The sequence below is a fragment of the Colobus angolensis genome, unplaced genomic scaffold (assembly GCF_000951035.1).
Source record: "Colobus angolensis palliatus isolate OR3802 unplaced genomic scaffold, Cang.pa_1.0 Scaffold102, whole genome shotgun sequence".
Classification (NCBI taxonomy): Eukaryota; Metazoa; Chordata; class Mammalia; order Primates; family Cercopithecidae; genus Colobus; species Colobus angolensis.
In genome coordinates, this window is record NW_012111142.1 from 6,392,578 (window position 1) to 6,417,590 (window position 25,013).

General features: G+C 39.9%; 1 protein-coding gene across 2 annotated transcripts in view; it reads right to left on the reverse strand.

Annotated features, from left to right (window-relative positions):
• FGGY (FGGY carbohydrate kinase domain containing) overlaps positions 1-25,013 on the reverse strand; it is a 441,241-nt gene that overhangs the window by 383,533 nt on the left and 32,695 nt on the right. For both annotated transcript variants that reach the window (XM_011941258.1, XM_011941249.1), the window contains 2 exons: positions 14,449-14,560; positions 8,938-9,089 (listed from right to left, as the gene is read on the reverse strand). In XM_011941258.1, coding sequence (XP_011796648.1) covers positions 8,938-9,089; positions 14,449-14,560 — 264 coding nt within the window. The remainder of the gene's footprint in view (positions 1-8,937; positions 9,090-14,448; positions 14,561-25,013) is intronic.

Consider the following 25,013-nt stretch of genomic DNA (forward strand, 5'->3'; position numbering starts at 1 on the left):
TTTAAACAGTGCTCTAGAGGCTAGGGACACTGAGATAAATAAAGCACAATGTAATACAATTAAATTCTAGGGTAGAGATAAGCACAGAACGCCACAGGGGACAGAGGGTAGGACCCTAAATCAACACTAAGTCAAGGAAGGCTTCCTGGAGGAAGTGAAGGCTGGGTTTTGAACTATTATTAAAAGTTTTCCTGGTGAAGGAAGAAATTACTATAAGTTTGCCAGGCAGAAGGAAAAACCTGAGCAAAGACCCAGAGGTGTGAGAGAACACGGGCATGGAATCATGAGAGCCCCGGACCAAGAAATTTGCCATCTAGAATGCCTTTCCATTTCTCTAAGTGCTTGCTAGAAGAAAAGTAATGATAGATTCCTTGAACACATTCCCACACCTAAGTCTCAAATTCAAGTGCTCAGAGGGGTAGGGCTGAAAAAGGAAATGAGTGCAGCAGGCTGGGTGGGGACTGCTGCAAAATGAAGAATGCTGACCCCTTCTAAAGAAGGCGGCCCCTATTCAGCTCCAGCCGATCCCTTTCACATGCAAGTGTGGACCCTGTATTACCAGGTTCTTTCATTATTTATTCAGGAAAATAAATAATCTGAATTTTCAGATACAATTTCTCAATTTTTAAATATTGAACTAATTTAAAATTGTTTATTTTTTTTCCAAGCATATGGTAGGTCAAACTAAAGCTGTCTGGGGACCAGATCCAGCCAGTGGTCTGCCAGCCGGTAGCCCTGGCAAGTGGGAAGAAATAAGTGCCCTTTAAAAGCAGGCAGTAAGAGGCAATAGTTAGAGCCCAGGAGCTGGAGGCAGACTGGACTAGGTGAGAATCTGGGCTCTACAACTTACCTCTGTGTAGCTTTGGGGATGCTACTTAAGTCCTCTGAGTCTTGGCTTCCTCATACTGCCATACAGATGCAGTAAAACAGCATGCTGTTATACTACGTCACTAAAGGGCAGAGATGAAATTCTCCCTGTGAAATCCCTAGCATGGTGCTTTTTAGGAAAATAAGCCCAAAAAGAAAAAAAAAAAAAAATCCCTTGCTCAATAATGAAGTGTTGTCAACCAGAAAGGTTAGCTATGACTACAAGCTTTGAATGGAAAATTACTATGTAATAAAAGCATGAGCATTGTGCTAAAACAGTAGCAAACTATTCCAACCATGGAGAGTGTACCAGTATTAATGGTTTTTTGTGTGTATATGCCAGTCTTTTTTTCCGTACTGATAGTTTCTTAAAACAAATGTATTTATAAGACTGTTCATTAGTCTTTTAACTTTTCTTCCCTTTAACGCTACAGTATGAACTTTGTTGTTGCTATACAAATATTTACTATCTACCTAGCACATATGCCAGAATGATTTTTTCAAAGTCATAAAACATATTGTGTCACACCCATGTTTAAAACCCATCAACCATTTCCCACTGTTCTTGGAATAAAACCCAAACTCCTGCCCCTGGCCTCAAGGCTGTGCATGTGAAAGCCCTTGCCCACTTCACCAAACCCCCTCCTACACCTCTGTGCCTTGCTCATACCCTCCCGGCCCAGCTGACCTCCTCTGCTGATCTCATGAGGTGCTTTCCTCCCCCGCGGTGAATCTGTTGCTCCTCCTTCCTATCTCATCATTCAGGTCAAACAAAAACTCCCAAGAGAGGCCCACACTAGCCATGCCAAATCTGTTCATCTGTGTTTTTCCTTCATAGCATTTTCCAGAAAACAAAATCACTTTGTGTGTGTCTATTTTCTGCCTCTCTACACTAGACTCTTAAGTTCCCCGAAGCCTACCTCAGGGCCCTTGTCCCACTCATTCACCTTGGCATCCCCAGTGCCCAGCACAGTGCCTCTCACACAGGAGACACTCAATATTTCCCAAATGAAACAATGAAGCTACTGACCATTGTTCACAGCCTCAGATCCTCCCAAAGCCATCACCCACAAATGTCTTCCCTACACTAGTTTATGCAAAGCCTGCAAAGCAAATGCTGGAAGAGGCAGTAGAGCAAAACGGTGATGAGCTGGATGTCACTGGATGTGAAATGCCAAACTTTAAATCCCAGCCTTGCCGCTTATTAGCTGAGTGACCTTGGGCAAGTTGCTTAAAGTCTCTGTGCCTGTTTCCTCATCTGTAAAAGACAATAATTAGGCCAGACACAGTGGCTCACACCTGTAATCCCAGCATTCTGGGAGGCCAAGGAGGGTGGATCACTTGAACTCAGGAGTTTGAGACCAGCCTGGGCAACATGGCAAAACCCCATCTCTACAAAAAAATACACAAATTAGCTGGGCATGGTGGTGTGCGCCTGTAGTCCCAGTTACTCAGGAGGCTGGGGTGGGAGAGCCACTCAAGCCTGGGAGGCAAAGGTTCCAGTGAGCGAAGACTGTGCTACTGTACTCCAATCTGGGTGACAGAGCAAGACCCTGTCTCAATAAAAAAAAAAAAAAAAGAAAGAAAGAAAGAAAAAAAAGAAAAGAAAAAGACAATAATTATAGGGTAACTGTGAGAAATAAATGAATTATCATGGGTAAAATGCTTAGAGAAGTACTAGATGTATTAACAAGCACTGCATACACTTTAGCTCTTATTTTCATCTATTTTCTTGTTTTGCTCTTACTGCTTGGTTGCTCTGCATCTTTATTCTTTAACTAGACTGTAATTTCTTGGTGGCAGAGACCACTTCTGGATTCCCACACTGAAAGTGCACAGGTTCCCATAAGGTAGCAGATGGGGGAACAGAGCTGATGGTGCAGCTCTTGACATGGGTTTGCTTACATAGTATGAGACCACGAGTAAGTTATTTACCATTTTGAGCTTCATCTGGTAAAATAAAAAGAGATAATATCTGTCCCACAGACTGGTGTAAAGATTAAATAAAATAACTCTTGTGAAGTAAAAACATTCTGGGGCTGGTGGCATTGGTAAATGTTAAGGGAGACAAGTAGAAGGTACTCAAGTAAGTTAATCAGCTTCACAGTTCGAAGTCGGCTGCCTTTGGCATAGGTATTACACATCGCCACATAGGATGTGGGTGATTCAAATAAATGAATGACTCTGAAAATATGTTCTGTGCTCTTCCATTCTCTATTTTCCATGATTGTCTCTAGAAACCTTGATGATGGTTTCTAGAATTTTCCTGAATAAAACAGGAAAAAACATATCACTCATTATGACCAGCCCCACGAAATAAGATATTTTAGTCTTTAAAATTATCTCAGTTAGTGATAGGATGTTACTGAAATGTACATCAGTAGAAACAAGCACTTTTAAACACAACGATAATGAAAATAAAGTACTATTGGAATATCTATTATATGAGCCACTTTACAAATATCTCACTAACTCATAACTCTACAAGACTGATACTATTGTCCTCATTTTATAGCTCAGCACACTGAGACTCAGAGAAGTTGATTTTGCTTATCCAAGATCCCACAATTGGTAAGTGGTAGAGAAAGATTTAAATGTAAGTGTGTTTGGCTCCAAATCCTATACTTTTTTGCACACATTTGTGTTATATCTCCTAAAGTTCCTCAATATCTTGTATTAGTGCTACTGCTAAGACCTGATGAACACAGTTGAATAGTAATTAGACAGTAACTAACTAAGAAAGACTAGTTTCCACCATACTGCCACCTATTTAAATGGTGGCATTTCAAGGAAAGAAACTTATATTGTCTATCTTTCATGAAGTTTCAAGATTAGACCAAGATCAGACCAAGATAGAGAAAAGATGTTATTATATCATCAACAAAAGTGACAAAATAAGGCCAAATAAGGTTTTAAAAATTAGCTTTGGCCAGCCTCTCCTGTTACAGAAAGAACTAGAAGAACCAGGCTTCCCTGACCTGCAGCAGCGTTTTCTTTTCAGCAGTTCCTACTGCAAAGCACTCAAGTGGCAGCTTCCACAGCTAGCAGGAAGTTATCAAGCCACCTCTCTAGCCATCCAAACCCCCAGGTTCCCCCAAAGAATCTACCACTTGGGGAATCATTTCCTCATTTTCCCAGGATGTTATCAGGAAGACAGAAGCACAGGGGCACGGACAGGGGAGAGAGAAGCAGCAGGTATATTTCCTGAACCCATCAACAAAATCCTGTGACATTACAGACAGCTGGTTCCGAACTTTGGAATAAGCAAGGAAAATCTCAAACTATAAAATCATTAGCTTTCTGCTCTGCTGACAATGGCAAAAGAGGAAATGAGTTAAAAGACAGCTTGGAAGATCTCCATGTAGCCCCTACAAGTCACGTTAATTCTCTCCCATTAACATTGAGCTGTCAGGATCCACATCAGCTCACCAATTCTCTTGACCTTCCTCAGTCTGCACCTTGTTACCCTACAATGTTTCATGTTTATAAAGATAGGAGACCCCAGCAGCTCAAGCCTGACAGAACTTAATTTACATTTGGCCTTCATTAAGATGACAGTCGGAATCATTGAGACCAAATGGAAAAGCCAGACTGCTGGGGGTTATGAAAAATTCAAATGGCATTTTTCCTTTTACCTGACAATTCTTATTAAGGAGACAAATGTCAACCTGAAACACATAAACTTTAAATGAAAAGGACATGATTAAATTCCATATTTGCAGGACCAGGACCCAGGTGACTTTGCCCAAGAGCTATGGTGGTCCTAGTACATCTCACGACAGATAAAACCCCAAATTCTACCCAACTCCCTCCGACATCTGACTCTAGGTGAAGGACAAGGAGAAGATAAATGACAGCAATAATAAAGTGAGTGGTCAGCTCTGACTCCTCCATCTGACTCACTCCTCACAGCCAATCAGTTTCAATGTCCTATTGATATTATCCTCTAAAAATTTCTAGGACCCATCTCCTTCCAACTCACAGTGCCTAATTCAGGTCTCATTAGTTCTCCCATGGAGTACTGCAACAGCCCCTTATTGAGTTACGGAGTCATTCAAATTATTCAGAAAATATGTACTGAGTACCTACTATGCACCAGCCATTTGGTTAGGGACCGAGACATAGCAAAGAACAAGGTGGATATGATCTCTATCCTCCTGCAGATTACAATGGTTGGAGCAAGCATTATATAAATCACCACAAAAACTGACGTAGCACTATAATTTATGAAAGATATAATGAAGTAAAATTAAGAGTGTGGTAACAAGAGACTCTGATGTATTTGACGGTCAGGAAAGGCTTTTTAAGAGAGTAAAAATAAAACTGAAACCTAAATGATGAGGAAGAATCAGCGGTGAGCAGAGGGAAGAACACTGTGGGTGAAAGACTCAGCATTGTCAAGACAGGGGTCAGCAAACTTTTCATCTGTTGGTCCAGATAGTACATATATATTCTGCCCTGTAGGCCATATAGTCTCTGTCTCAACTACTCAACTGTCACTGTAATGTGAAAACAGACATAAACAACACATAAATGGATGAGTGTGGCTGTGTTCCAATCAAACTTTACTTATGGTCGTTAAAATTTTAATTTCCTATTATTTTCATAAGTCACAAAATATCATTCTTTTGATTCTTTCTTAACCACTTGAAAATGTAAAACCATTTACATTTTCTCAAGCCATCAAATAACAGGCAGTAGGCCAAATTTGGCCTGGGTGCCATAGTCTGCCAACCTCTAGCCAAGACTCATGTAGCAAAGAACTCTAAGTGGATCCCTGTGGATGGGATATAGTGAGCTAGGAGGTAAAAGACAAAGAGTGAGGAGAGAGGAGGAGGTAAAAATGACATCATGTACCATTTTGTAGTCCATGTTTCAGTTTCTGGAATTTATCTAATAAGGCAATGCAAAGCCATCAGAGTGCTATCATCAGAAGAATGAGAAAACTCTAGTTCTTACCTCCCCACACACATTTTCTCACCCCAATCCAATCTCCACATGTCTGCCAGTTACCTAAGCCTGCCCCTCCCTTGCTTAACAATCATCAACCAATCCCTATCACCAATTAAGCCCTTAAAAAGCCGAACTCAGACTATTTACCTGGCCTCATCTCCTGCTATGCTTGCTGAAGCACCCCAGCTCACGCCCTGGGACTCACCTACCATATCACAGATGAATCACAGTCTCTCTTCAGAATGTCCTTCCTATCTTCTCTGCTAGGCAAAACCTCCACTCATATCTTGAGGTTCCTGTCAAACTATTGCCTCTAGGAAGCAAATCCTTTTTCCCAAAGCACTTTGTATATTGTTATATTACAGTGCATAGTATATTTGATGGCTCTGTTTTCATCTCACTCCTGCATCCACCCCATTCCTTATACTCCTCCACCACTATCCCTAGTGGACTCTGTGCTGCTCAATGGTAAGATTGAGTCCTTATTGTCCCCATGTCCCCAGTGCCTATCGCACTTGCTGGTTCATAGTTGAGCTCAGTACAGACTTCAAGAATTAAAGAATGAAGAAAGAGTAAAAACATGACAGCTTGATAAACTTAGAACACAGAATCTCATGTTTTTATTCTGAACGTGCACTCAAGCAGCTCTACTGAAGCTATCAAACTTCCCTGTGTCTCCCATCATAGCATTAAAAACAAAGGTACCATTCCCTGACTCCGCACAAGTGGATGCTTTTCAGCGTAGGGGAACAGAGCTTTTGGAATTAAAAGTGGTTTCACAAGTTCCCAGCCCAGTAACATTAGCATCACCTGTGAACTTGTGTTAGCAATACAAATTCTCCAATTTTCAGTCCCTATCCCAGGGCTACTGAATCAGAAACTACAGTTCAGCAAGATCTCCAGGTGATTCATTTATACATTAAAGTCTGAGAAGCACTATAGCCCTCCTGGTCAGGCTTTAAGAAAATGCTCAAACTGACTTAGAAATCTCTTTAATTTTGATTTTGCAACCACATTAAAGCCAAAGGAATTCTCAGCAAGAATTCCTGTACATGCTTACCAAAACATACCCACACTGGAGGCTTACTCAGAAAATTCTGAAAGAAAATTGAATTTTTAAAATAAATTAATAGAAGATGCTCTCAGAGGGTCACAAACATTGCCATGTAATCTAGATATTAACTATTTCCTATGGGATTTACTTAGTGCAGTTTTATCTCAAGTGCGAGACGGTAAGAATCCTGAGAGGTTCGTGCCAGATATGCATTTAGATCTCCTGGGATAGAGGCTGGAGCTGGCCATGTGCCACGTGCTCTAGAAGGCCCTGACACTGAACCAACGACCCTCTGCCCAATCCTCTTTGCTTAACTCAGTGTAACTCTTCTTTCTGTGTTGCTAAAAAAGGTGATATATCCAATCCAAATCTGTTGATATAGCAACAAGTTTAGGCCAAGTTGAAGAAGACCACTGCCATCATTCCTGGTCCTACGCCAAGAGCCAGGCTTCATGGAGGGATTTTACTACTGCATGACATGATGGAATAAGCTGAGATTTGGGGCCCAGCAAACATGGATTTAAATTCTGGCTTGATCACCTGTTTGGGAAAGCCTCCTCAGGATCAGTTTCCCATGCTATCTACCAGGCAGAGATTGTTAGGATTAAAATCAACTAATGCTTATACAACTCAAAGCAGGGTATGGGGCAGTGCAGAACAGTTCTTTATTCAAATATTGTGTTTCAGCATATATCCGAGTCAGGTTTTCAAACTGGTTAATACAACTCTCCCACTTTACCGATGAAAAAAAGTGAGGTCTGAGATAAGAAGTGCTTTGACCAAAGCATACAATTGTTGACAGTAGAGTCAGAATTAGATTCTTGAAAACTCCTGACTCCCAAGAAACTCTGTCAAACTTTTAGCAACCACAGAAGCCTTTATGTAGATTAAAACCTACAAAACAGCTCAATATCTGAAACAGCTAACAAGCCAAGCCTGCTTTGATTGCTGAAGCCCTTCTTTCCTACTACTCTCCTGCCCCATGATGGCAATCCTTAGGCACCTTCTCAGCACCCTAAGCTCTCCCCATCTCCATTCACAATCTGAGTAATAGATGACTCAGCCCACCTGAAATCTCAGAGCCAGTAAATGAATCACAGGTCATGCCCATTTGGATTCTCTATTTCTCCAGACCACCTAGAGGTTTTCAAGTCCTTGAGGTTCCCGAAGGACTTGAACTTTCTCACACATCCATCTCTAATGGGAACCATTAAGCTGACATCACCATTCTCCACACTTCATAAAGGAGTCCTCACAGCTGGAAATGGAAACCACCTGCAAGTGCTTTGACCAGAGATTGCCATATCATTTAAGGATGAGAAACTGGAGTACAGGTGGGATGAGAAAGGGGAAGCCTAAGATGTCAATAAGGCCAAATATTAATAAGTTGGGGCTAAAAGTGTACAGACTAGGAAGGTCCTGATCAGAAGATATGGACTTAAATCCCGCCTCTGCTGCTTTCTCACTGGAATGGTAATTAATCTCTCTGAACTCCAGTAGAATACCGGGTATTAAAAGAATTGATTTTGGATGGCTGGGCACAGTGGCTCACACCTATAATCACATCACTTTTGCAGGATCACATAAGGACAGGAGTTTGAAATCAGCCTAGCCAACACAGTGAGACCAAGTATCCACAAAAGAAACATTTTAAAATTTCAAAAAACCATTTTGGAATCAGCCAGTGTTAGGTTCAAATTCTGGTTCTGTCACATATTTTTCACTTTGAGTGAGTTGTTTTATCTCTATGAACATTCGTTTTCTTGTCTACAAAACAGACACCCTAAAGTAAACTCCACACATAAAAACACTTCATAGGGCTGTTGGCCTTCAAAGAGATAACGTGTACAATACTTGTCACAGTGTCTGGTAAGAGTTAGGCACATAAAAACAGGTATGATTTAACTGCACTGTAATCAATAAAATGGGATCAATGTTCCTCCTAGTTGCTGGGAAAAAATCAAATGGAACTGATTTTAGCAGGGTGCCTGGTACATACAGATCCACAATAAAAGGGATCCTCTATTATTGTTGGTATCTTCTCTTAGACTCTATGCACTCACCTCTTTCAGCCACAGAAGCTTCGGGGCCTGCATTTCCACAGACATCACCCCCCCGACGTACTGGAGGACGCTGTGCTTGGTCTCGTTGATTCTATTGACCTGACTGACTGCTCGATGGTCCAGCCACATGATGACATTTCGATGGGAATCCTCTAGCAGAAACGAGAGGGAGATGCAGATAGACACACATTCTCTTCCTTCTAATTCAAGGGAACAATTATGGATTCCCAAGACCAAAATGCTATGTACTTTCTATAATTTTATGTATCAAGAATGAGCAAAATGAAAGGACACTAGCAAGGCTGATGAATGCACTGTTCCCAGGCCTGGAATCTCCCCTCCAGTCATGTGTTCTCTGACCATAACCTTAGAATGAATGTCTACATTGAAAGCCGAAAACAAATCTACCAATTAATTATATTATCCAGTATTCTCTCTCAACTTCTTCTCTTCCTTTCTTATCCCTTCTGTTCTAGAAAAACTTTTCTGGGCATATATTCAGGAAAGGCATCTATGAAATAAGACTACAACAATACTTTCTCTTTTTAAGATCTGACTCCTTTAAATATGGATAAATACTTTGATGGTATAATACATCTAATAGCTACACAATGGCATTTAACTGCTTATATTCCCACTTTTTCTGGTCAGTTTAATTAAAATTAGTTCATTTAGGTGTTTTTTTCCCTCATTTGGTTGGTTGGTTTGTTGGCGTGGGAAGCTCATCGGTTTTGGAATTAGGCAGATCTAACGGGGAATGCTAGTTACAGATGAAGACATAGTTACACATGAAGATATATAATTCAGGAAGTTATTAAACAAAAGATAATGCATATAAAGCATATGGCAAGTACTTCTCAGAAAGCAGGCCCTCAGGAGGAGTAAATCATAAGGAAGAGAATTTAAAACCAGCTGGAAAAGGAGCACTGCCCTTCATATCCTGCCTTTACCACCCTGTAGTCCACACAGTAACCCCTTATCTCTCTCCCTAGCCTCTGTTAATTCATCCTGTACCAACAAGCAAGCCAGAAATCCTTTAACAGCCCTCTGACGCCTCTGATGGCAAAATGTGCAGAACAGCAATGAATATACCTGGGAGATTATTAGGGCAAAGAGAAAAGAAACCCAACAGTTACCAAGCCAGGTATTATATTTTCACACATTATTTTATTTAATGGCAAAGTAACTGCAGCACTACAGTGCTAAAACAAACAAACAAAAAAATCCGATTTAAGAAGATACCTAAATAAGGTCATGGGCATAACAAGGCAGGGGCTCAGTTGCTGGTTTGCCTAACTGGAAAGATCTCGCCTCCCATGAACGTTCCACAAACCATAATACTAATACTTTGAAAATAATAAAGAGTACATGTGACCTCCCACAGGAATGTCAAAGAATTTTTTGTAAACAGAATTGTTCTACTATCTAACAGAAGTGCTCAAAGCTCTGGTTCTCAAACCTAGTTGCACATTAGCATTGCCTTGATAACTTTTAAAAATACTGATGTCCAGCTCCTATTCCAGAACCATCAATAAATCGCGATGTGGGTGTGTATACATGCATACACCTGCAGTGTGTGTGTGGGTGGGTGAGTGTTGAAGGGGACAATATCAGTATTGTTTCTTAAGTACTATACAGAATAAATCTACAGCTACTTTAAGGTAAAAATACCTGTTGTTAAACTTCTGCCTATAGTGAAGACAGACCAATCCGCTAGTACTGCCTGTATATAAAGATGCTCTCAAAATGCAGTCAGAACAATACAGTGAAAATTGTACAGAATCAATACTGCATTAGAATTAATAATTTATAATTTTCATTTTAGATAAAAACTGAGAAGTTAATTTTTTTTTCAGCTCTCATGGAAAACCACAAGTAAATCAACTGAAAGTTAATTTAATCTTTTATTGAGCATCTACGACATGCCAAGCACAGTGTTGGATACTAGGATATCAAGAAGAATGTGCCACAGTTCTGCCCTTAAGCAGCATATGTTTGCATGGAGAAAGAGTCTATATTGTGTGTTGACTACCAGACATGGGAATGTGGAAGAGGAGCAAAGAGTAGGCTATAGTTAGCTGAGCCTGGAGCTGCACAGAAAGCTTCCAAAAGGCAGGAAAGTGTTTATTTTCTTCAAATGACTAGCCACTAGCTATGCAGGTGAAGAAAGAGTGAGAAAGAGGTTCTACACAATGAGGCTGCATGGGAAACAGAACACAGACCCACGAAAATGTCGTCGTTTAAGAGAATTGGAGGTAAAGCAAAATTTGAGCTACCTCACTTTACCTAAGGGCAGATTATTATTCATCCATATATTCACTTAATTAATACCTTGCTAAAATACATGTTTATGTTCACAGAATGTGTTGCAGGCATACCCGAGGGGAAAAATTATTATGAATCAGCAAAAAAAATCTAAATATTGGGTATCTGTTGCACAGAGGAGACCAGGTCATAACTCCCTCTCCAGCCCCAATTATCACCCTTTGTTCCTCTCCCTCCCAAGAGCTCCTACGGCTGAGATGACACAATCAGGGTGAGGCTCTGAATTCAGTCAGTGGCAGGGGTAGGAAGCATTCAGCAACTGTGCTGCTGTCCAGCCCAGGGGCTGTTCAGATCTTTTAGGAAGAAGAGTCAAACAAGGAAAGGCAAACAATGAGACTATTTTATCATATAGTAATGCTGTATTTTCTTAAACTACTGTACTTAATTTATTTGCTTGTAATTTTGTGGTTAACATCTAAAGATGGCAATACTTTTGCTGGTCTTATGGGTTTGGTTTTAGGTTATCTGCATGATTAGGGTTATCTGGAATCTTCCTGACCCCACTCTGTGCTCCTCACAATTACTCCCATTAGCCAATCAAGAGTTGGTGGCTGCCATGCAGGTAGGAGTCTCTAAAGAACCTTCAAACCACCTTTATAATTCTAATTTCATTTTCTTGCACAGGATAATCCATTTCAGATAAAAGATCTAACCTTAATACAATCTGTTGAAAGGCAAGAAACTGATGAGGGCACCTGCAGCTGGATGCAGTTGATGAATGGGTACACTTTAACCTTTTAGGTGGAATAAAGTTATTTCAACACTTATAATTAGAGTGGGAACCTAGTTACCTTTTTAATAGAGGATTTGTTAACAGGAGGCCATTCTACCTACAATGAAAAAAATATATAGCATCCAAAGAGGGTACATATTTAAGCAAATTTAACAAGGAACTATCTTCTTCCACTTCAAGTGTTCTGTTCCTAATATTTTAATTCTCTGTTAATCTGTGCCCAGTGATTCTCTACATACTAGAGTTACTGAGAGAACTTTTTTAAAAAGTCAACGCCCTAGCTCCACCTCAAGTCAAGTGAATACAAATCTTGAGGGTAGGGCTCATGAATTGTCAATTTTTAAAAAGATCTCCAGTTGATACTAATGCACAGCCAGAGTAAAAATAAATAAACAAACATGTATTTTAGATCAGATGATACAAAATCCTTGAAGCAGGACTCTTAGTATCTAAAGTCCCACACAAAATCAGGCTCTCTAACATACCTCTTTATGGAACCAAGTTCCCTCTGACTCTGCCCCCAACACCACCCCACTCGTGCCAATTGCTCTCCAAGCTTTTAACTTCTGGGACGTGACTTCTGGCCTCCACACTCTGCCTCTAAATCTCACTATCAGCAGGACATCTGATCTATGGCATCCCCAACAATCACCTGACCTTTACTTAAATAAAGCCCATAAAAGACACACTGACAGCCTCCCAAAACGGCCAGGTCTGTGGCTGGCCACATCTTGTAACTAGTGAATGCTTGCTGCTGCAGAGCTGAGGTTTGCTCTACCCATTTTTGGTCTCTGCTTTCTGAAATGGCTCAGAATGAGGCTGCTCTGTCCTGGGCCAGAACAGTGCCAACTGGGCCAATGAATAGCCACCAAGAACAAGAACCATCCTGACTCATCTTTGAAGCCCCAGCATTTGCTAAGACAGGGCTTGGCATATAGGAGGTGTTAATAAATGTCAGAAGAAGAGGGAAAAAAGTGTGTGTGTGTGTGTGTGTGTGTGTGTGTGTGTGTGCGTGCAGAAAATGGTCATCATTACCACTGTGCTCTAATCATTCATCTATTTGCATCCATTTTCAGCACATAGTGATTATGATTATTTATAGTGATCACTTATAGTGAAAAGGGATGCAAATAGATGATCATTTATAGTCCTTATAATTATAATAATCACTATTTCATACATTAGGTCCATAGTAGTGACCGGAATATTCTCTTAAAAAATTCATCATCTGATGGAAGAAACTTTTCTGAGCATTCTGATACTCAGACTGAGTATCAGTCTCTCACTAAATTCTCACAGCAAAGCTACTGATTCATTATTCAAATTCTTTCAGAGAAGAAAACTGAGAAACACAGTTAAGTGGCTCGCCCAAGGTGTCACAGCTCAGCAATGGCAGAGCTACAATCAGAGTCCCCGCCTAACTCTAATTCCACTGAGTACCAATGTACCCTACTACCTCATAGCCAACAGTTAAGAAAGATGCTGCTGCAACAGTGTCCAGAACCAAGCGTTCTCAAACAGAATCTAGCCCCAAATATGTTTGCAATGGCTATCTTGGCAACAGCCAACTGACAATGCCTAGCGCTGGCCCCTCCCTTCAGATGGAGCATGCAATTTCCAGTGCAATGCAGCCTCCACTGCTCCCTAATGTCTTCTGCTCATTACAAGGTTAAATATCAGTTGAAATTTATCTTCACACATGTGCAGTGGTTTTTCTCAAGCGTGGCCTATTACTCATTTTACATTACCCATCTGACTAATATATTAATTATTACATTAATGTATTAGTAGACTTTTGGGTTTGTAACCCCAGTACCAGCGTTATTGGCTAAAATTCCCCAAAAGGGAAAACCTTATCTGCTGTGAAAAATCTCTGATGGTGGACCCAAGTGGCATTTTACGTTTGAAACAGCTCATTTCTGTACTCACAAGTGTCTATTAGGACAACATCATTTCATGTGAATGTCTTTTGGTCTGGCTATTGAAAATAGAGAGGCCATCTGCTTCTAGCTTCTGTTTGTCACATGGCCCTGTCTACCATGTTCCATTTCCTTTCAAAGGACTTGGCTCATCCACTCAGATAAGCATGGAATAGGAACGTCGTATACAAAGAAACTGCAAGTAGTGACACTCTCTTCCCAGAAAACATCAAAACCACCTGTGTGTTTCAAGGTTACTTATTACTAGCTAACAATCTCATGTCCTTCCTTTACCATGTTCCGCACTGTGGCTCTTGAGTTTTATAAAGCCAAGTCCCCCAATCAGCCTCAACACCAACCCACTCATACCAACTGCTCTCCAAGCTCTTGATTTCTGCGACATGATCTGTGTCACTTCACTCTACCTCTAAATTTCACTATCAGCAGCAAGAGATGCCTGCCCTCCTGTTCCACCTGGGCCCATTGGATTAATCAGTCTCCCACCACTGGGAAAAGGAAGAGACGTGGTCTTACCTTCATGGTTGACCGGTAATGGGCAAAACCGCTTATCCAAAATAACCAGAGAACACGTGGCATCAAACCCAAGTCCTCGAATTTGGTTTAAATCAATCCCTTGTACAACTTTCTGTTTTAAAAACAAACAGAAACATAAATTACAATACCAGGGTCTTAAAAGACTGAAAACAGTTACAACTAGAAGGAAGGACAGAATAGAAAAAAATCTTTACAACATAAAACAGATAACAGTATCACTATAATGCCAAAAGATGCTATAAATAAGAAAAAAAGAACCAAACCAATTGGAAATTAAGGCCAGGCATGGCAGCTCACACCTGTAATCCCAGCACTTCAGGAGGCCAAAGTGGGCAGATCACAAGGTCAGAGTTCGAGACCAGCCTGGCCAACATGGTGAAAACCTGTCTCTACTAAAAATACAAAAATTAGCCAGGCATGGTGGCGTGTGCCTGTAATCCCAGCTACTTGGGAAGCTGAGGCAGAATTGCTTGAACCTGGGAGACGGAGGTTGCAGTGAGCCGAGATCACAACATTGTACTCCAGCCTGGGCACCAAGGGTGAAACTCCATCTCAAAAAAAATAAATAAAATAAAAATAAAAATAATTGGAAATTAAGCAAAGGAATAAAACGTCACTTCATAAAATAAAAAGAAATGGTCAAAGAGCATATGAGAAGATTCCTAACTCCAATTAGATAAGTACAAACAAAAAGATACCAAACTGTTTGCTTTTCATATTGGCAAAAATATGAAAGATTAATAGTATAGGCTGTTATCACTTATCTGAAATGCTTGTGATCAAAAGCATTTCAGATTTCAGAATTTTTCAGATTTTGGAATATTTATACATAACATAATGAGATATCTTGAGGACGAAATCCAAGTCTAAACACAAAATTCATTTATGTTTCATATATACCTTACACACATAGCCTGAAGGTAACTTTATACAATATGTTTAATAATTTTGTACATGAAACAAAATTTATGTACACTGAATCATCAGAAAACAAACACGTTACTATCTCAGACATTCATGTGTGGCGTCACAATGCCACTCAAAAAGTTCTGAATTATGGTGCATTTTAGTTTCACAGTAGGGTTGCTTAACCTGTATATGGTAGTAGCAATATATGCAGAAGTGGACCTTCTTGGAAATTATTCTAACAATGTAATTATTGAGAACAAAGTTTGGAGAATAATTTGACATTTATTAAAATTAAAAATGCACGTATCTTATTAGCAAAAGTAAGTAAAGTTATATATAGAAGGCTAGCTTCAGCACTGCTCAGACTATATTTAAAAAGTGAAAAAACTATTTTTTATTAAATAAATTATGGAATGTTTGTAAAATGAAATACTATACAGATTTTTTTTCAAAAGAGGTAGAGAGGCAACTTCTGGGTGTAGTGGTGTGAAGAAGTCAAAAAATCCTCTTAGCAAGCTAAAAGTAATAAACTGGACAAAATCATCAAAAACCACCATTTGGGGGTTATGGATATTGGCCAAAGCCATGTGAAAAACTGAGAAGCTTTTATTTAAAAAAAAAATCAAATTTGTGCTTAAAACATTCCCACAAAAAATCAAACTACTACAGGTTCAAATGCTTCACTGGGGAATTCTATCAAACATTTAAGGAAGAGATGGTACCAATCCTACACAAACTTGTCTAAAATACAGTGAAGAAGGGAAAACTCTCCAACAAATATTACATAGCCCGTATTACCCTGATACCAAAGTCAAGCAAATATATAAGAAAAGGACACTACAGACTAATATTTATCATGAACACAGTAAAAATCCTTAACAAAATATTAACAGACCAAATCTTGCAGCATGTAAAACTTGCCTTTATATACCATGACTATGTGGAGTCATCCCAGGAATGCAAGAGTGGTTTAATATCAATTAATGAATTAATGGAATATTCACATTAACAGAACAAAGTACAAACACCAAATGATCATCTCAACAGATGCAGAAAAAAGAACCCCCATGCTCCAAACATAACACTCCATAAACCAGACATAGAACAGAACTTACACAACCTGATAAGGAGCGTCTACAAAACTCACAGTTAACATCATACTTAATGGTAACATGAATGCTTTTCCCCATCAGAAATGAAGCAAGGATATTCACTTTCACCACTTCTATTCAACCTTATATTTGAGCTTCTAGTCATTGCAATAAAGCGAGAAAAGTAAATTAAAAGCATACAGATTAGAAAAGAAGTTAAAGTGTCTTTCTTTGCAGATGACGTGATCTCATATGCAGAAAATCCTAAAGAATCTACAAACTAGATAAAAAAATTACTAGAACTAATAAGCAATTGTAGTAAGATAACAGCATGCAAGACTAACATATAAATATCAACTGGATTTCTACTTAACAGCAACTAAGAGATCAAAAATAAAATTGAGAAAATAATCCCATTCACAATAGCATCAAAAAGTGAAATACTCAGTGTGATGCTCAATATTAGATATCAACTGGACTGGATTGAGGGATGCCTAGTTGGCTAGTGAAGCACTGTTTCTGGGTTTGTCAGTGAGGGTGTTTCCAGAAGAGATTGACATGTGGAGTCAGTGGACCAGGACAGGAAGAGCCACCCTTGATGTGAGTGGCCACCATCTAATCAGTAATGGGTGTGATTAGAACAAAGCAGGTGGAACAAGGGGGATACTCAGATTGCTTAACTTCCTCCCTCTCTCCCTTTTGCAGTGAGGCACCTTTTCTCCTCCTGCCCTTAGACATCAGACTCCAGGTTCATCTTCCTTTGGACTCTAGGTCTTGCACTAGCAGCCTGCCTGGGGCTCTCAGGCCTTCACCCTCAGACTCACTCAGGACTGCACTGTTGGCTTCCCTGGTTTCAAGGCTTTCGGACTTGAACTGAATCACACTACTGGCATTCCCTAGCTTATAGATGACCTACTGTGGAACTTCATATTTTTAATCATGCGAGCCAATTCTCCCTAATAAACTTTCTTTCATATATATATGAATATATACATATATGTACATATACATATATATTTCCTACTGGCCTTGTCCCTCTGGAGAAACCTGACAAATACATTCAGGAATTAACATATCAAAAAAAGTTCAAGACCTATACTCTGACAACTACCAAATATTGCTATAAAAAGCTAAAAATTGGAGAAATACGTCACACTCATATAATAGAAAATTCAACACTGTTAAGATGGTAATCTCTTCAAATTAGCCTATAAATTCTACACAACTCCTATTAAAATCCTAGCAGGTTTTCAAACACTGCATGTTCTCACTCATAAGTAGGAGCTGAACAATGAAAATACATGGACACAGGGAGGGGAACATCACACACTGGGGCCTATCAAGGGTGCGGGGCAAGAGGAGGGAGAGCACTGGACAAATACCTAATGCACGTGGGGCTTAAAACCTAGATGTTGAGTTGATGGGTGCAACAAACCACCATGGCACATGTATACCTATGTAACAAACCTGCATGTTCTGCACATGCATCCCAAAACTTAAAGCGAAAAAAAAAAACTAGCAGGTTTTATTTACTTATTTATCTACTTATTTGTAGAAACTGACAAGCTATTCCTAATATGCATATAGAAATGCAAAGGACATAGAAAAGCCTATGCATTTTTGAAAAGAAACAACTTGGAAAACATATACTACCTGACTTCAAAACTTACTATAAAACTATCATTCCTAAGTTAATGTGGTATTGGTATAAGGATAAATTTATAAATCAGTAGAACAGAGATGTAAGAAGTAAACCCATTTATGGCAATTGGCTTTGGTCAGTGTGCCAATACAATTTAATGGGGGAAAGGACAGACTATTTGACAGTGATGCTAGAACTATATGCATATATGCAAAAAAAGAACTTAGACTCTTACCTTACACCATACACAAAACTTAACTCAAAATGTATCACATCCCTAAATGTAAGAACTAAAATTATAAAATGTGTAGAAGAAAACAGGAGGACATTGTTGCAACCTTGGGTTAGATGAAGATTTTATAAAAAGCAAGATCCATGAAAGAAAAAATTTTGACTTCATCAAAATTGAAAAATCTTTTCCTTCAAAAGAAACAATTAGAAAACGAAAAGACAAGCTACAGACTGGAAGAAAATACCTGCAAACAATACATCTGATAATATACTTGCATATAAAATATATTTTAAAACTCAAATAATAAGAGGAAAAACAATCCAATGATAACATTGGCAAAAGATTTGGACACTTCACTAAAGAAAATATACAAATGGCCAATATACATATGAAAAAGTGCTCAAATCATTAGTCACTAAGGAAATGTAAATTAAAACCACAATAAGACACCACTACACACTTAGAGAATAACTATAATCACAAAGACTGACAATATCAAGTGTTAGAGAATTGTAGAGAAAGTGGTACCCTTATACATTGCTGATGGAAATGTAAAATACAGCCACATCTTACCACACAACCTGGTAACTTCAGTCCTAGGAATCTACCCAAGAAAAATAAAAACATATATCAACACAAAGAATTGTATGTGAATATTCGGCTGGGCGCGGTGGCTCAAGCCTGTAATCCCAGCACTTTGGGAGGCCGAGACGGGTGGATCACGAGGTCAGGAGATCGAGACCATCCTGGCTAACACGGTGAAACCCCGTCTCTACTAAAAAATACAAAAAAACTAGACGGGCGAGGTGGCGGGCGCCTGTAGTCCCAGCTACTCCGGAGGCTGAGGCAGGAGAATGGCGTGAACCCGGGAGGCGGAGCTTGCAGTGAGCTGAGATCCGGCCACTGCACTCCAGCCCGGGCGACAGAGCAAGACCTCGTCTCAAAAAAAAAAAAAAAAAGAATTGTATGTGAATATTCATAGCAGCATTATTTATAATATTCCCAAGCTGAAAACCAACCAAATATCCATCATAGTTTAACCAACTGTTAAATAAAGTATTGTATATCCATATAGCAGAATACTACTCAGCAAGAAAAAGGAACTACTGATATATGTAACAATATGGAGGAATCTTAAAAACATTATGCTAAGTGAAAAGAGCTGGATACAAAAGAAAGCATGCTGTATGATTCTATTTATATAACATTTCTAAAAAGTACACCTGTAAAAACAGAAAGCACATCTGACTGGGGATTGGGGTTGACTGCAAACAGGCGTAAGGAAACTTTTGCAGTAATAAGTGCTCTAAAACTGAAGTAGGTGATGATTGCACCACTGTGTAAATTTACAAAATAACAGCATCATACATTTACAATGGCTGGATTTTATGATATATAAATCATACATCAAGCTGTTAAATACTTTTAATAAATGAGTTGAGCTATAAAAGATAAAATGGAAAGATATCCATGATATGTTAATAAGGTTTTTAAAAAAAGAATATGCAGCAAATTGTTAATAGTGGTTGCCCCTGAGAATGGAACTGCAGTAGGAGGATATAGATTTTACACTTGCTTGCATAATTTTTAAAGTTGTAGAGTAATAGATTTATCAATTAATTCTATTTTTTATTTTTGTTTCTATGGTCTCCTTTATATAAAAAGCATGAGCAACCAGTTTCTATTAACTTAAAACATGACTACAACCTTTTAAAACCTATAAAAGTCAACTTGAAAATGTCCATCCTCATTTAGTGAAATTCACCTTAAAGTATACAATTATTCAAACACCAAAAGCAATGGCAACAAAAGCCAAAATTGACAAATGGGATCTAATTAAACTAAAGAGATTCTGTACAGCAAAAGAAACTACCAGTAGAGTGAACAGGCAACCTACAGAATGGGAGAAAATTTTGCAAAATGTTGTCACTCATCTGACAAAGGGCTAATATCCAGAACCTACAAAGAACTCAAACAAATTTACAAGAAAAAAACAAACAACCCCATCAAAAAGTGGGCAAAGGATACGAACAGACACTTCTCAAAAGAAGACATTTATATGGCCAACAGACACATGAAAAAATGCTCATCTTCACTCGCCATCAGAGAAATACAAATCAAAACCACAATGAGATACCATCTCACACCAGTTAGAATGGCAATCATTAAAAAGTCAGGAAACAACAGGTGCTGGAGAGGATGTGGAGAAACAGTAACACTTTTACACTGTTGGTGGGACTGTAAACTAGTTCAACCATTGTGGAAAATAGTGGGGCAATTCCTCAAGGATCTAGAACTAGAAATACCATTTGACCCAGCCATCCCATTACTGGGTATATACCCAAAGGATTATAAATCATGCTGCTATAAAGACACAAGCACACGTATGTTTATTGTGGCACAACTCACAATAGCAAAGACTTGTAATCAACCCAAATGTCCATCAGTGACAGACTGAATTAAGAAAATGTGGCAGTCTGCCCCCAAAGCCACTGATTTTTAATTACTATCCAGTGATTTCCAAGCCAAGTTGTAAGGACATTCCAGGCAGAAATAGCCATACCTGTAAATGCTATAGAAACGTGAACCAGCAAGGCAAGAGAGGAGTTGCAATGGCTGGAATTATGGAACTTGCCTTCAGCCACGTAGCCAGGGTGGCAGAGCTAGGATTTGAATTCAAGTCTTTGTGACTCATTGTCATGAGGCCATCCTGCCTGTCAGGAAATGGGTTTGGTCCTCACAATGTAAGTCTGCATTGATCAGTGTGGTGAAGGCATCTGGGTATTCACGTGGTACTGTGGGTCAAGGTACTGCCAGCAGTCACAGATGGGTCAGCAGCAAATGTTCTCTTCTAGAGCACATGTCCTTTCCACAGGATGAGTCTCTTGGGCAACGAGAAATTCTCTGATAACAGAGGTGAGCAGTACAGTATAATGGAAAGAAAACAGACTCTGAGTGTGAATTCTGGCTCTGCACTCTACTGGCTGTGTGACAAGTACAAGTTCCTTAACCTCTCTGTGCCTGCTGTCACCCTTTCCCTCCCCAATCATCCACTTGTTTTTTTTTTGTTTGTTTGTTTGTTTGCTTTTGAGATGGAGTCTCGTTCTGTTGCCCAGGCTGGAGTGCAGTAGCGTGGTCTCGGCTCACTGCAACCTTTGCCTCCTGGGTTCAAGCAGTTCTCCTGCCTTAGCCTCTCAAGTATTTGGGACAACTACCCAGATGCCTTCACCACACTGATCAATGCAGACTTACATTGTGAGGACCAAACCCATTTCCTGACAGGCAGGATGGTCTCATGACAATGAGTCACAAAGACTTGAATTCAAATCCTAGCTCTGCCACCCTGGCTACGTGGCTGAAGGCAAGTTCCATAATTCCAGCCATTGCAACTCCTCTCTTGCCTTGCTGGTTCACGTTTCTATAGCATTTACAGGTATGGCTATTTCTGCCTGGAATGTCCTTACAACTTGGCTTGGAAATCACTGGATAGTAATTAAAAATCAGTGGCTTTGGGGACAGACTGTCTGAGTCTGAAAACTGGTTCTACCATTTCCTAGTTACATAATTTCGTAAAGTCAGATAAGCAGTTTCCTTGGTAGTACAAAAACTATTACCTAAACCTGCATCTCCCAATGATATGAGAATTCAGCAAAATAAAGTGTGATGAGCCCAACATCTGGGATCAGTGCACAATAAGTAGCAGTTTATATTAGAGCAAATTATTTGCTTCAAATCTTTCCACATGGGACACCAATCAATCAATCACCCAGCCCTAACTTCTACTTGCTATGTGGCCCAAACGGCTTCTGTGTCCAGAAAGTGCGTGTCCAACTTGGGTAAGCCCATCTCACACAGGTCTGCAGATAGTCAAAAGAGGACTTGGGTGAGAAAATATAGATGACTCAAACTCCATACCACAAGGCAGTTTGGGAGTGGAAACAAACACAGGATGTGGTGTCCAAAGAACTTCCTTCTGGTGCCAACTCCACCACTTCTGAGTCAGGTAATCCTGCACGAACTCCATCAACTTTCTGAGCCTCAGTTTCCTGAGTGAGAGATACCTCCCAAGTAAGAATCAAAGGCTTTGAATGGGATCAATGGAGTTTGAAATTACTTTGCAACCAGTAAACCTTTATAGAAAATAGGATAGGAAATGCACTCAATGCCTTATTGTGTTCATGGAATGTTTTTATGTACAAAGCACAGCATGCTTGCTCTCTGTGTCATGTAAGCACATATAAAAACGACAAGCAGAAAGAACAGGAATAGAAAAAATTGGATAGACTCAAATCTTTCTAAGAATCATGGTGGGAGTAACCTTCTAGTAGGAGCAGGGAAAATATTTTCTTCAATCTATGTTGTGAATCCCCTCTACAGACCTACAGAGTGCTCAATATTACAATCATGGCCTTCAGTCACAAAGACTCAGTGTCTCTACAGAGACCTCTCACAAGAAACTGGAAGAGTAATTGTGGCATGCATTTAAACCTGATCTGGCTAGGTAGCCACTATTATTTCCCCAGCCTTACAAGGAAATGTCTCATGATCATGCTCATCCACAGCTGAGGAACACCGCCATTCCCAACCCCTCATTTCACACCATCTAAATCATCCCAGAAAGATGACTGTCAGAGTCACACTACCCAGAAGGCCCCTGGGGCTTGACCTGGTGACCTAAGAATTCTTTTTTATATTCTTATTAATGGAAGAAGAAAGCAGCCTAGTAAGCTCATTCTATCAGCTTGGTATCAAGAGAATTTCCCTAGGTAAAGAGAAAGCACATTGCTCTTCTAAAGAATTTCCAGAGAAAGAGATTCCTGCAACCTCATTTGGTAACCTGTTCCATGTCTAACAACTGTCAACTCGTAGCTATGGGGCAGCAAACAAATATTTGGGGAAGGGATTGTGTATCACTTTGTTCTTATTATGGGAACTGGTTCTGGGAACTGGTTCAATCCTGCACGTGTTTTAAATCAGCAGGATCAGCCATATTGGGTGGGGAGACGGTGTTTCTTAGAAACCCTCCAAACTGAGAACTGGAGGGTCAGATGCATACCTGGTTTTATCTTTAGCTCTATTCAGAGCAAGGGCCAAAGCCTGGGGCATCATGGACAGAATTCAGCTTGCAGTAGGGTTCTGAGTGGCTGGTACTGTATTCTTTTAAATCTTGATTTGAAGGCCTTTGTCAGCTTTGGGGGCATACAAGGAGTTACACAATCACCAGTTCCCTCAAGCTTCATCACTACCTGTGGCCTACACAATTCAATCACTCACTTAGCCATAAGTCCTTAGCGAAAATAATCAAGCTCCTTCTAGGGTCAGGCTGTGCAGGATTTTCTCTTCTAGGTATTGGAAAAACAATGGAGAGAAAAACTTTTTTCTTTTTTAATCCTTGCTCTTTTGGAGATTACACTTTAGTAGGGATAGACAATACCCAATAAATCAAATAAATTACATAGTGTAGATATAGTATACTAGAAAGTGATTACTCAGGGGGATTAGAAATGCAAGGAGGAGGTGGTTCCTATGCAAGTGAGATTTGACGATACACCTGAAGGACATGAGGAGTGGATCTCATGGAAATCTGGGGGAAGAGTGTTCCAGGCAGGGGAACAATGAGCGCAGAGGTCCTGGGAGGGGGAACAGAGAGAAGACAAATACAGCTTGTGTTGGGGAGTGCATTACCTGGAAGGCCCTTAAAGGCAGTCAATTTTGTAAAAGCTACTCTAGTGACCAGTGAAGTAAATAAACTCAGTCCTAATCCTTTACCTACATAGCATCCTAGCTTAAGTATGGTATTGTCATTTGATGATAAGATGAGGAAATAAAGGCCACTCTAATTTATGTCAGTGACCCCAACATGCTGCCAAGAACTGAAACTCAAATAGCCTCTACCTCCTTCCTCTCCACTGTTACCAAGTCCAGTTAGGCCTGCCTTCCTAAAGCCGCTCAGTCTCAGCCCTCCTATTTATTCCTCTGCCAACAGTCTAATCCAGCCATCTATTATTAAAAATATTATTAAGCACCTATATGTGCCAGACACAGAGAACATATCCTGAGCAAGACAGACATGGTCCCAGTCTTCCCAGTTTATAGTTTAAAAAAAAAAAAAAAATCTCAGCCTCTGAAATTCATCAGGATATCTGCCTCCTGACTAAATCCTTAAATTTAGTTTCTTCTCTGCCAGCCATTCTGAATCTGTGGCAAGACCAGTCAATCTCAAAGTCAGGATGATCCTATAGGAGCTCCCCACTGGCTTGAGCCAGCTGTCCCACCTACCCCTCTATCGTCAATTCTAGCCTCCTTTTCCTTCTTCCTATTAGAAATCACCTATTCCAGCCAGGATTGATCCTTGACGTTCCCATCTCAGAGCTTCTGACCATTCTATTCCTCCAGTTCCGATTGTCTTCCCTTAAGAGTTCAAGAGTCACTTTTGCCCTACATCCTTTCTCAAGTTTTCTCCAGTGGGCAGAAGAAGTACGGATGTCTCAATTTCCTTTTTTTTTTTTTTTGAAATGGAGTCTTGCTCTGTCGCCCAGGCTGGAGTGCAGTGCTGCAATCTCGGCGCATTGCAGCCTCCACCTCCCGGGTTCAAGTGATTCTCCTGCCTCAGCCTCCTCAGTAAGTGGGATTACAGGTGCGTATCACCACACCCAGATAATTTTTGTAT